Below are 13425 nucleotides of genomic sequence, written 5' to 3'. Positions count from 1 at the left end.
CGGCCCGGAGGGTACGCTCTATCACTTACGGAAACTTTGGAAACTTCTGCGGCAATCATGAGACGAGGTGCTGTCGTGAGGGGTCCGTGAAGGGAAAGCTGCTGGCCGAAGGCAAGTGTGGACCGAAGGGGACAGAAGGGCACAGGGAAATGGGAGCCCGCGAAGTCAGGGTGGGGAACGTGGAGAACAGGGAGCAGGATCTGGCCGCCTGAGCGGGGTCACCTTTTGGAGAGGCGCCTCAGGACCGCAGCGGGTTCCACACTTGAGGCAGCCTTGTGCCAGAGAAGCTAAGGGGGTGCCCTGCACAGAGAGGGTAGCCTGCTGTGTAGTGTCGCACAGCTCCCCGCATCTCGCACACCACGGGCAAGCAGGCAGGTGTCATCCCTGCGGGAGGCGGGTGCTAGGCCTTTGTTGCGGACCGTGGCGGGTAGCTGACTGTCTGTCCTAAGTCCCGCGGTCCTGTCCTTGCACTGGAAATCTTCCCTCCTGCCCCCCTCCTCCTGCCCACTCCGTCTTTTTCGTGGTACCCTGTGGTCGTCGCTGCGTCCCGCAGGGTGCGGATTAACCACATCTTCTGCATCCTCTGTGTTTTGTAGTCTCGTGCCTCCTCTCCTGTGTCTTGTCACCCTCAGTGGTGATCATGGTTTGTCACTGAGCTCTGGCCCCAGGTGCGTCTGGGTTCCTGAGTGTGGGACGCCACGGGATCCAGTGTGGGTCCTTACCCTGCTGCCAGTGACCGTTCTCGAGCTGGTTGTTTTAGGTCTGGCACAGGCTGCTGTGTTCTGGTGGAGGCGAGGCCCCCTTGTCACCGGTTCCACTCCCTGCGGAGCAAAACCGTTTAGCCCTGGGAACCCTGATGAGAGGCCGAAGCACATGGTGATCCTTTTGTGCTCGCGTCACTGGACTGGATGCGGGGCAGATGCTCTCTGGCCGTCCTCAGAGCAGAATCAAGCCTGTGATTTATGTAAACTTGTGTTGGACTCCCGCTGATAATTGCCTGTGGTTTAGAACCTGAAACCTGTTCTCTCCTAGACATACTGTAAGTGGTTTGTAAGTGGTTGTGTTACAAGGGACACTCCCTTGTCCGGCATTGTCGGTCGTTTAGCAAACGTGTGTGCGTGTCACGTCATGGTATGAGTTTGGAACACCGTCACGGACAGGAGGGGCTTGAGGCTCGTGTTCTAGTTCAGGTTACAGATGGCGAGAAAACCACAGAACAAGTGTAGGAAACAGGTACCACGTTGGGGGATGCACGGGGTACCCCGAGAGCACCGAGGGGCGGGGCAGCGGAAGGCGGCTTCCTACAGGAAGTGAGTCTGAACTGAGGTCTGAGGATGATTCTTAGCTGAGTAAGGAGAGAGAGTGAAGGGAGAGTGTTGTGGCCCGAAGGGGGGCCACCGTGTCCTGCCTTCCCGGGACGCAGAGCCACTCAGCTGGTCTGGCAGGGAAGTACCCGGAGCAGCGCCGGAGGGGAACGTCCCTACCTTCCTGCCGTGTTCCCAGCCACTCGACGCCAAGGAGTCCACGGGGGGGTCCTCACTCACCGTTCAGGAGACACGCTCCGCTCTGGTGGAGATCAGTGTGGACTTTAAATGATTGCAGTTGATAAAAAGTTGGCCAGGACGAGGAGGCGGAGGTGTGTGGCACCCTGGAGAGGATTCAAGGCGAGCAGCGAGCCACATCACCCCCAGCCTAGGGGTTAATGGATTACTGTGATTTTTAAAAATAATTTCTTTTGAAAAAAAAAAAAAAACGACTCAACTTAGAACGTACAAGAAAGTCGCCAGAATAGCACGCGGAACTCCAGCATTCTCTTCACCCCACTCGCCGATTGTCCAGGGGTTTGCTCGTGGGCCTCGTCCCTGCTGTGCACACACGCCTTCCCTGCCCTGCACGCTTCGGGCTGTGTTGCCCAGAAATCCGAGCACCCTTCAGCATGGTGAGCCCGCTGCCCTCCAGTCCTGACGCGAGCGTCGGTGCAGCCGCTCGCCCAGTCCCTGGGCCCCTCGCAGTTTGCTTCCGGGCCAAGGAGGAGCTTCTGCCTCTCGCTGGTTCGAGGCCCGGTCAGGAAAACGTGTTGTAGAGCACTTGTGTCTCTTCAGCCTCCTCTGTGGAGTCTCTCTCTGAATTTCGTGTCCCTGAAAGCTTCAGGAGCATAGCCCGTGTTCTCGTTGGCGAGGTCTGCAGACGTTGTGGGGCCCACGCTGTGTCAGGGCTCCGTGAGCCCACACCCGGGGTCAGGGGTTGGCCAGGAGCATGCACGTGAGTGCGCTCCCCTCCTCGCCAGGGGCCTTACGGCCGGAGGGCACAAAGCAGAGTCTGCCCTGCCGGGCGGAAAGGCCCTGAGGAAGCCCAGCGAGGGTGACTGGACTCAAGTGACGTTACCCAGCAGTGCTCAGTGACACACACGGAGTGTCTGCTGGGGGCTGGTAGGGCGGATACACACTCAGATTCCAGAAGGAAAGCAAGTTTCGGCAGAAACCACACTGCAGGTCAGCACAGGGAGCCACTCAGCATCGAGTGAAGGGTGGGAACCCTCTAGAATCCCAATTCCCCACACACCACCACGGGCACCCTTGTAGCAGGCCTTTCTGGGGACAGTCTCAGACCTGCCGTGTCCTTTGTTCCCACACGTGCCCTGGGGGGGCCGAGGGAGCGCCCCCGCCACCTCGTGAGCCAAGGCCAGAGACGCCGCGAACATCGCACAGTGCACGGCACAGCCACCGCAGACGAGAACCTGCCAGCCCGGATGTGAGTGTGGATGGAGGTCGACCTGGGCACCCTACTTCTCCTGTCGCCACCTCTGCTAACTGACTTGCTGTCTGTCTACACGTCGTGCTGACCCCTTCGGCGGTGCCGGTTTCCTAACCACACCGGTGGCCTCTCGCCTGCCCCAGGCCCCGCGGGCCGGCCCCCTGCCAGGTTGTCCCGCCCCTCCTCGCCCTGTGCCCTCCGGCCACCGCTCCCGTTCCACGTCCCTGGGAGAAGGGAGGGAAGGTAAGCAAACGGTGGTGCCCTTTACTTTCGTCAAGTGCTAGACGTGCGCAGTGACCGTCCAGAGGACCTTCGTGGATAAGATTGAAACAGCGCGCTGTGGAGGAGGAGTACTGGGGAGTCAGTAGGGGTGACGGGACGTGCTGGTCCGGGAGCCGTATTGGTGGACGAGTGAGTAAGTGCGACGGAGGGCTGGAGGGAGACTCAAGGTGGGGTTAGCGACGGGGGACAACCGGGAGGAAGCCCGAGCCTTCCGGCAGACGTTGCAGCGCGACTTCCAGAAGAGCCAGACGGCTGGGAGAGAAGCCGCGGTCCCGGGGAACCCCGTCACGTCGGCCTGTCCTGGAGGGGAGCTCCCCACACCTGCCTCCTTCCCGAGGCTGGGCGGCTTAGGGCCGTGTGCACTCGTAAATGAGCGAAAGTCACTTAGACACAGCCCGCTGCACACTCACAGCCCTGAGATGTGCTGGTTAGTTAGAGACGGTTTGGACCGGATTGGAGAGACACAGAAGACTTGTCAGGGTGCTGCAGGATCTGCCCGGATTTGAGCTGCCGTGAAGGCGGGCTCAGAGGGAAAAGTCAGGGCCTCGAGTGCTGTGGTTTCGTCTTTGCTTCGTCTGCTTTTCCCCTGTGTGGTGCTGTGTTTTGTGGTTTTCATTTCTTACCTGTAGCACATGTGGGCGAACACAGGTTAGAGAGGTGGCCAGATGGACAAGATGTGTCCACGGACGGACAAGAGCCAGCAGCCCCCAGCCCCACCCCCCTCCCGTCCCACTTTGAATTGTTCGCGGTGCGTTTTGTAATGAACCTTAATAGCGTTAAGTGACAGACTTGTGTTGCTGCTTCTTGCTCTTCAGTGTCAGGCATCCTGTCGGATGGCTGACCTCGGCAGGTGCACGCTGAGCACTCCTTGCAGCCGGGACCCTGCTGCCCCTGAGGCCCCTGCCCTCCCTCTGCTCCCCTGCCTTCTCAGCCCGTGTGTGATTTCGGTTCCGTCCCTGCTCCGAGCGGAGGTTATTCTGACTGTATGGTCTTCAGAGCTGTACTCTGGAGTAAATCGTGATTACTTTTCCTTTCTTGTGTTTTCTTTGTTTGTTTCCCCGGATGAGTGATTCTAGCCTTAATTCAGCTTGCTCATCTTGAACATGTTAAGGACTCTTTGCTGTATGCCAGGGACGGGTTGACCCTTTCCTGGCTCATCCTGTTCACTTCTAATAGCAGGCCAGCTCTGTCCCTCCCAGTGCTCTGTCTCCTTATCTGTAGGATTGGAAAGGGTCCTGAGGCAAAGGGAGGCTAAATAAATCTGCCCAAGGTTCCCGGGCTGGAAGGAGGTGGGGCAGGAATTTGAATCCAGCTGTGTGGGACTCTAGAGGTTTCTGGAATGTCTCTTGCATGGTACTTAGCACTATAGAACGGCATCTGGAAGCAAGGTGGGGAAGATGAAATCCACTAGCAAAGAACTGGAAAGAGGATGGGAAAAAAGGAAGAATCACTCGTGTTTAAAAAAATCATACTTTAAACGCATGGTGCGAACCAACCACGTTGACTTGCAGCTCTCTGCCAGTTAGGTCAGAATATCCTCAGGGCTTTCATTCCGCCAGATGCTCTGTCGTTTGCTCCTTAAGGGGGAAATTCCGTGCAGAGCCTTGGGGCCTGCTCCCTGCCTTCTCGATTCTCGTCACCTCTGTCTTTTGTGCCACGTCGCCTTCTCTGGGTTTACTCCAGGAGTTTGGGGGGGGGGGTCACGTGTGGTCATGACCTGCAGTACCTCCCTCAGTAAGGATGTCTGCGAAGTAGAACTTTTGTAGAACTTTGTAGAACTTCTGACTGGGAAGAGTCTATTTTCAGCTAACTTGAATTTACATAAAATCTTGTTGGAGGAAAAAACCAAGAGTGTCAGTCTTACCATCCCAACTGATTGCTAGCTTGCACAGAATTTTACCTTGGAATTCACTTTTCCTTCAAAACTTGCAGGGTTCTAGGTTTCCAGATTGTTGTAAAGGCTGAAGCCATTCTGGTTCCAGATTCTCTGCATGCGACTTGGCTGGTTTCACTTTTCTCTCAGCATTCCTGTAGGGTCTTTGCTGTGTCTCCGATGCCCTGAAACCTGGTGCTGATGTTTCCTGGTTTGGATTCTGTTTCTATTTATGTGCTGGGACCTTTCAGTTTGGAAATGTCTGGCTTTGGTTCTGAGATTTGTTTTCCTTGAGTATCAGAATGACTTTGATCATCTGTCCGTCTTTCCTGTTACTGTGTCTAGAGCTCTTACTTGGTGGGCATGTGGGATCTTGCCCTGACAACTTTAATTGCTTTTTATTTTACTTTATTCTTAGGTCTGTGTTTCGTTTTATCTGGGGAACTTTTATTTTCAACTTTATCCTCAACTCTTTTGAGGTTTTTATTTTGCTTCCCTGTTTTTAATTTAGTTCTGACAGTTTTATTGAGATACAATTCACATACCATAAAATTCATCCTTTTTATGTGTGCGATTCAGTGGTTTTTAGTTCGGTCACAGTTTTGCAACCCTGTCACCACTTTGTAAAACACGTTCCTCTCCACCCGAGTCCCCCAACTCGCCCCTGCCAGGAACCTCTTGGGCATTAGCGGTCATTCCCTGTCTCCCCCGCCCCCCGTCCCTGGCAAGCGCCAATCTCCTTTCTGTCTCTGGATCTGCCTATTACGGGCAATTCACGTGAATGGAGTCATACAGCCTTTTGCGAGCTCGTGTGGGTAGCGTGTGTTTGCAAGGTTTACCCCTGTGGTAGCGGGTGGCGTTCATCCGTTTCATTGCCGAGTAATCACGTTATGTGGCTGTGTGACATTTTGTTTATCCGTTCTATTAGCTTATTTTTTACTTCTTTGTCTAGCGTGACTAATGCTGTAAACCACAGTGTGCGGGGTTGGCAGGGACGTGTGTTTTCGGTTCCTCGGGGCACGGACCTAGGAGTGGAATTGCTGGATGGTCAGGTGATTGACATTTGAGCCCTTGCCCAACCGTTCGACCCAGCTGCACCGTTTCCTGCCCCCCACCCCCGACTCGGAGGGTTCCGGTCTCTGCACCCTCACCAGCACTTGCTGTTGTCTGTCACTGTGGTTTTTTTAGCCATCCTCGTGCGTGTATGTGTTTTTAATCTTTAAGAGGTGTAATAAAGTTCCTCGGAACTCTGTACATTCCTTTTACGAGTGTTGTTTCGTGAATGTAGCATCACTTAACCTCAGCTTGTACTACTGTTCTTGCGGTTTTCGTCTCGGTCTTTGTTTACTCCAAGTTGCTTGGTCTTCTTTTGGTCTCTCTCGCTCACCTTCAGGGTTCTCTCTGATGGGCGGAAATCCTTGATTATTTGTTCGTATTAAAACTGTTGGCTAAGGTGCTGGCGGGAAACGCTGAGTGTGGGGCTTCAGGACCCTGGGCTTCACGCAGAAGGTCTGGCGGGCCGTTTATTTGAAGCAGATCTCCTGTCAGTACCTTTAGATCTCATCTGCAGGCTGGTTACACTTCCTCCGACGAAGTGTGGTCAGTCTCCTGCCCGGAGGGCAAAAGGACTGGCTGCCAGTGTCTGGCAGCTTCGTGGGGCCCGGAGGTGGTCAGCGTCCCCTCTGTGTTTAGGAGCGGCTCGTCCCTTTGTTTCTGGCACTGCGTTCAGTGTCCCGGGCGGAGAATTCCTCACAGCAGACCTTTTCCTGGATGGTGGCAGAGAGGTAGGAATTTGAGGATTAAATGCTTGCAAGAGAGCTTGCGACCAGTTCTCACGTTAGCACCGCCTGCCGGCCTCTGGTCGCAGAGGAACCTGGTGTCCCCGTTCCCCGCCCCCACCCCCTGCTCTCTGGAGCCCCCTGAATCCGTGTTCTTGAACTGCTTTCCAGTTGCCATTGGCCTCTTACTCTGCTCTCATCTTTGTGGGTCTTGCCTTTGGCGGAAAGTTCCTTGACTTCAGTTTCAGCTGGTTTTTGGGGAGGGCGTCAAAGCAGATGCATTCCTTACCCTCTGGGCCTAGAAGTCTGTTGCTACACCCCAAATTTGTTAATGAAAGATTGTTTCTTCAACGTGGGAGGCCAACTATACATTGAATACAAAAATGAATGGGCCCCCTGTTGCCCTTTTGACCATCAGCGTTGAGAGTCTGGATTGTACACAGCACCGGAGCGGTTAAAGCTAGAAATACAAAATATGAAAGCCTAAAAGTACTAGGACAGCATAGAGGAGAATCCCTTAATTTTAGCGTCATGGGTGGGATAGGACTTTCTAAATACATCAGGAAGCCGAAATTTTGTAAAAAGTGACAGATTCAACTCTGAGTATTTAAGACGTATACATGCCTGCGTGGGTGTATTTCAGTAGCCACCTGACATACCGTATATGCATTTGTAACATTTAATGAAATGTCACCGTGCCTTAGATGTGGCAGCCCCTCAGAAAGGGCAACTTCCCCGTGAGCAAACAGTAGGAAGGAGCTGTTAACTAAGAGGAGAAGAACTGTGAGTAGCCGGGAGAGATTTGTCAGTCACGCTCCTAGAGAAACACAAATGAAAAAATAAGGGCCCTGATGGGGCGCCTGGGGGGCTCAGTGGGTTAAGCGTCCGACTTCGGCTCAGGTCACGATCTCGCGGTCCGTGAGTTCGGGCCCCGCGTCGGGCTCTGGGCTGATGGCTCAGAGCCTGGAGCCTGCTTCCGATTCTGTGTCTCCCTCTCTCTCCGCCCCTCCCCCGTTCATGCTCTGTCTCTCTGTCTCAAAAATAAATAAAACGTAAAAAAAAAAAAAAAAAATAAGGGCCCTGAGATTTGCATTGCCTGTAACTGTCACTGCTGCATGAGCCTGTCTGCACTTGATCCTAAGGACGGGGAGCAGCGTCTCACAGGGGATGGGCAGGGACGCTCGTGGGGCGCGGGTGAAGGCTGAGGAGAACCCGCGTGTCCCGCAGTGGCCCCTGGTGCCCTGAGCACACCCAGTGTCGTGTGTGGGAGCGGTTCCGGAGGGAGATGGGCGACGTGGAATCGAGATCTTTCATTGGGGGGCGGGGCCAGAAGAGAGCTAAGATTTTTTCTTTATGTCTTTCAGTGTATACGGTTTGTATTTTAACGATCGCGTTACGTGTAGGACTGAAGAAGGTGCACGTGGTACTGTAGAGGGAGATGTTTCTTTAATTCTCAAAATCATTTGGATTATCTAGAAAAAGGTGTTTTGGTATAATCAGTGAAAATAAGTACTTATTTCTGAAATATTTGCTAATGAAATGTGCAGACATGAAGGGGAAAAAAGTCACTTAAGGAAAAAAAATTTTGCTTTTAAATCTTAGAAACACTTTGAGCAGTGTAATTAATGATGTTTTCCCTGTCGATAGCAGCAATGTAGAGCCGGATTTGTAGTTCGTCCCTAAAATCTACAGATCCTTATAAAATGAATTTTTTTTATTGAATCTGGTCCCTATTTTAATATTCCTATTTGTCCTTCCTGTGTTATTTTAATTTTTAGTGTGTGTGTGTGTAACTTCTGTGTCTTTTCGGTTGTCTTCAATCCCTTCAGAAACAATGCAGAGTAAGTTGTAGACTGATGATGACTGGTAGTTGGTGAGCGAAGGTACTGACTACTCACCAGACTCTCATTGAGAGCACAAGTCACGGCCTCAGCACGGCTCCCTTGCTGTCGGGGAGAGAGCGTCATTCACGTAAAAATTCAGGGAGATAGAGCATGGGTTCAAGATCACTCGGAGTCTGTGGGTCTGTGTTTATAGGTAAAGTGAGTAGCGTCTTCATTTCTGCTTTTATGTCACAGAGTGAATGAACAACGTGTTCGTGTTTCACAATACGTTACACAGAGAATCTGTGTAATTTATAAAACAAGTAGCTGACTGTAGCTGTTTTTGTCTTTCAGAATTTAAACGAGTATGTTGAAGCATTAATTACCTTGAAGCAAAAAATTATTAATACAGAGTGAGTATGTTTTCAAGTGTTTGGTTGCACTTCATGAACCCAACGGATAAGCCGGAGCAGGTGGTGTGTTAGACCCCTGGGCCAAAGAGACCTTGAGTCTGTCACTGGAGCCCCCGTGCTGTGGGCCACGGTGCAACTCACATTGCGTTACTGGCCCACAGGCCTTCACAGCCAGCCTTACAGCTTGGGAAGTGATCTGTGCTAGACAGAGTAGACATTTTGTTTCAAGCTGTTTTCTGTCTTTAAAGCCCTCTTAGCTTTAGGACTGGACCTCAGGTTTCCTCACAGTAAGTATTTCATAGTCATGGGATGAGATTTAGTCTTTTTTTTTTTTTTTTTTTTTTTTTTTTTTTAATATTCTAAAAGTCACATGAATTTATAGGCTAAGATGTTACTCCAGTCAAAGGGATTTAAATTAAAAGTTCATGTATCCGTGCAGCGCTGCCTCTAAGGAATTGAAGGTGATGTGTACATATATATATATATTCAATATATGATACAGCTGCAATATATACACACACACACGCGTACATATTAAGCATAAATCTGTTGCCAGAAACCTAGGAACAAGGGTGCCTGGCATATTTTGAAATGTGATTTTAACAATGTATTTTCCAGATCAAAAAGGTAACGTAATTCTTTTCTTTGTTGCAGTAATTTATTAACAGAATATCAGAAGAAATGTGATGATATCCTTTTACCAGCTTTTTCCTTCGAATTGTAACATTTACATCTTTATAGTTTCTTAATGAACCGTGGGGATTTTCAGTTATCTTTCGGAAGGTGGGATTTACAGCCTCTAAGGAAGGAACACAGCGTGGACGTGAGTCTCTTCCTGTGACCGCGTGGAATGACAAAGACTGTGAGTGGCCGTTTTAGAACAGTCTGGTTTTGTCCCTGGCTTCAGTTTTCTTCAGGTTTCCTAACTTTCTAACGCGTGGGTCTCTTTCATTTGTCCTGAGGAGGTGTGACGTATGTTCTGCGGGTTTAGGAATAGCGTGAAGCTGAATGTGAGAATGTTTCGGAATTTCTGAAAGACTTGCCCTGTAGGAATAGTCAGAATGTTGGAAAATTGACTTTTGTTAATTAGCTTTCTGATTTGTAGAGAATTACTATAGATATTATCCCTCATCGGGGTAATTTGTGTTGACAAGACAGGTGTGGACTCGTGGTCAGCATTTGTTCAGTAACCGTCGAAGTTATTTTGTTGCGAGGGTGCAGATGGTGTGTGTGATTCATTTTTCTGCATTTTGTGGTGAAAACATTCATCACGAAGGAAATCTCCCCCGTAAAAAATAGCACAGGTGTATTTGTGAGGATTCGCTGAAGTTCAGCTTCAGTCTCGGGACACATTCTGCTGTTCAGCTTTGTCGGGAACCTGAGGCCTGCTTCGATACTCTTTCTGACTTTCCTGAGCTTGTGTGTGATCGCTGATTGTTTGTGTCGGTGCTACCGTATCTAACTTGTGTGATTCGAGTAATAAAATGAAGGCATAAGCTTTAGACTTATTTTTAGTACTGGATTTTTATGTTAAAAACCATAGGTCAGTGAAAGCCCCTTGTGCTTTATTTGTTGAAATTCGCAGTCTGTCTAACTAAATGTATATTATGGTAAGAGCAACGATATCTTTGATAGTAATAATATCTTTTATATCTTTGATCATGAAAGCTGAACAGAAACAATTAATAGAAATACTTCTAATTAGCTGAATAGGGAAATAGGCGATTCCAGTATTAGAAGAGTATATACTTTCATTATATCCTTTTTTGGCATAAATTTTTGAGGTAATTAACACATGTAATCTAGCAGGAAAACTGATTTACTTTTCAAAAATTTGTCAAATTTTAAAGTCAAAATTGTTAGAATAGTTTATTAAAAACTGGTAAGCCTCGGGCTTAATTCTTGAATGCGCGTTCTGTGCTCTGATCCTCTGCGGCCTAGCTGCGTACTTGGCGTTGGTCCCAAGTACGGACTTCTGTACCTCGTCGCGTGGGCAGTAGCTTGCTCTCGCAGCCCACGGTGCTCGTGGTGCAGGTTTAAATGGCTTTATTTTGTAACTTCATTTCCTACTTTTTTGTGTAATTCTGGTTGTTGTGTTAAGTTTATTTCCTTTTTCTGAAGGACAGAGAGTATGTTTTATTTTTCCTTTCGATATGTTTGAACTTTGCTTTCTTGCAAAGACTGGCAAGAGTGAATATAGTCCTTGATCTGGAGCAGTCTGTATTCTGGGAGGAGGATGCAGGTGTGATGTTGTAGACATCTGCCACATTGTGCTGTAAACGTGGAAACTTCCAGGAGGTGAAATTTAAAGGGATAATTGTTTTGTTCTTTTAGCACGTTTTCCTGGCAGCATGAGATGGGGGTGAAGTGATCATACCATGGACGCTGTCAGAGTAAGGTCGTCTAGATTTCCTGTTCTCCCTGTGTTTCTCTTCTCCTTGCTCATTAAGTGTAGTGGTAGATGGTTTGTGCAAGAACCTAAACTCCTTTTTGCTGAAATTATGCTGGGGACCATCTGAGAAATCCAGGGTAGGTTGTTTCAGGATTTTGTTACTCACAGGATTGGAGGTGTTGCTCGTTGGTTGATTATTACCTTGTGTTTATTCTTGGAATTTCATATTAATCTGTATTTAATTGAATACCTTGTTTCAATTTAGAGAAGTAGGTGTTTTGACTTTAGGTACATGGTATGGTAAATAGAATAACGTAGTAAAAATTTTTATTGCTGTGTTATAAATGGCACGTCAAATAATTGTTTTCTAGGAATTGTGATCTTGCCTGTATGTATATTGAACAGAGATTATTACAGATACTTTTAAAGTGAGTTTAATCTTCAGACAAGTGTCAGTAGATAAAACTCTCAAGAGTTTTCTTTAACAAGTTTCACAGCTGCAGTTTGCAAGAAGGTAAGCTACCTGTTTTCATCGTTGTTTTGGGGTAGACATTTAAAAGACTAGATTTTTTAAACAGACTCAATCGAAGTGTCACATGGGATTGATCCATTGTATACAGTGTTGCTTTGATGGTCATAATAGAAGAAGATTTACATTTTTATCCAAATCAATTTGTTATCAAGGTCTTAAATTACAGCCTGGCATTTGACTTTTCAATACTTGAACCCATGGCATTGCCATTGAAATGAAGTTTACTGTTAATCAAATTGTAGTCTGTATGAATTGGACTGTTAAGTGCGGTTATCTTGTGCATTTTAAACAATTTTAAATGGACTTAACATTTAGCAGCGTCTCATACTCTGAATACATTCGTCACCTAGAAGAAGGCAAAACATTGTTATGACCTGGATCACAAAATTGCCCGTCACTTAGTTTGAGTAAATGGAGATGACTTCCAGATCGGAAAAGCCAGAGTATCTGACAGATTGTTCTTTAATATATTCTCCGTCAGACTGAGAGTGTCTCAGGTAGCTGTTTCATATACTTTTTATTAGAAATAGACTATCATGTCAGAGGAACAAAGGGCAGTATGAAGGTCATGTTGATGTAAATAGAGAGAAGGCATTTCAAATGAGACATTCTCTTGTTTCTTTTTTGTTCCAAGTTAGAGAAACCAGGAAATCATCAGTAGGTCTGTTTAGTAACATGCTGGAGATACTTTTGCCGACTGACGCTAACGCATTGTCCGTTTTTAGAGAGAACAGTACTCTGCATCACCAAGTGGAACAGATGCTTCAGAAAATCTCTCCTCTGCAGAAATGTCAGGAAGAGCTGGGATCTTTAAAAGCAGAGCTAGAGGAGAAGAAGGTACCTGAAGGGATTTTCCCACAAAGCTTCACCTTCCGTAAACTAAGGGCTGCTTATTCACTGTCATTGGAATGAGGGGGCATTTTACATCTTCACAAAGGAAACAGGTGCTAGTCAAGAAGCATTAAGCGTATTACTATTTTTAGAGAAGGTCACACGGGTTGATTCAAGGCTTGGTCCTCATGGTAATTGCTAGCCCTGTAATGCTGTGTTCGTGGCTTCTGTGTTCTTTGAGGTTCTCCGGAGGAACCTGCTAACTGTGGGTTTTTAGGGCTATTGCGTGTCCTGCGTTGATTGCCTATTCACATTGGTCTTGCTTTAGTTATAAAATGAAAAGCAAACATTCAAACTTAAAGGAAGAGAGATCATGTTCTCTGTTTCAAAATCAAGTTGCAGTTTATTTAAAATTCTGTAAACCTGGGGGGTGGTGCAAAAAAAGTGCTGTAAACTTGCACTTCAGTATGAATTTCGGCGTACTCTTCCCAGGAGTCTTAGGAGAGAATTTATGGCTTTTACGGGTAACGTAAGTCAGAGGCCAGGAAAGTTGGTTGCTTGGTTTGCTTGAGACATGTCGTAGCTAAGCTGGGACAACGCTGGTCTTCTCAGCCTGTTCTCCAGGCCCTTGTCACGATAGTGTCTGTGCCTCCCAGTCTTCACCTGGTGCTGTTCTAGCAATGTCGTGCACTGATCGGTTGTCTGACCTGCTTCAACAGTGACCGGTCATAATACTTTTGTAGAAAG

At 48.3% G+C, this 13425-nt stretch overlaps 1 protein-coding gene across 3 annotated transcripts in view; it reads left to right on the top strand.

Moving 5' to 3' along the window:
• ICE1 (interactor of little elongation complex ELL subunit 1) overlaps nucleotides 1–13425 on the top strand; it is a 57172-nt gene that overhangs the window by 3686 nt on the left and 40061 nt on the right. For all 3 annotated transcript variants that reach the window (XR_007151107.1, XM_047853875.1, XM_047853862.1), the window contains exons 2-5: nucleotides 8865–8923; nucleotides 9578–9612; nucleotides 11811–11829; nucleotides 12573–12684. Coding sequence is in view for 2 of the 3 variants with exons in the window: in XM_047853875.1 (XP_047709831.1) it covers nucleotides 8865–8923; nucleotides 9578–9612; nucleotides 11811–11829; nucleotides 12573–12684 (225 nt within the window). In the remaining variant the exon portion in view is untranslated. The remainder of the gene's footprint in view (nucleotides 1–8864; nucleotides 8924–9577; nucleotides 9613–11810; nucleotides 11830–12572; nucleotides 12685–13425) is intronic.

Source organism: Prionailurus viverrinus, chromosome A1, assembly GCF_022837055.1.
Source record: "Prionailurus viverrinus isolate Anna chromosome A1, UM_Priviv_1.0, whole genome shotgun sequence".
Classification (NCBI taxonomy): Eukaryota; Metazoa; Chordata; class Mammalia; order Carnivora; family Felidae; genus Prionailurus; species Prionailurus viverrinus.
This window is presented reverse-complemented; position numbering and strand designations above follow the sequence as displayed.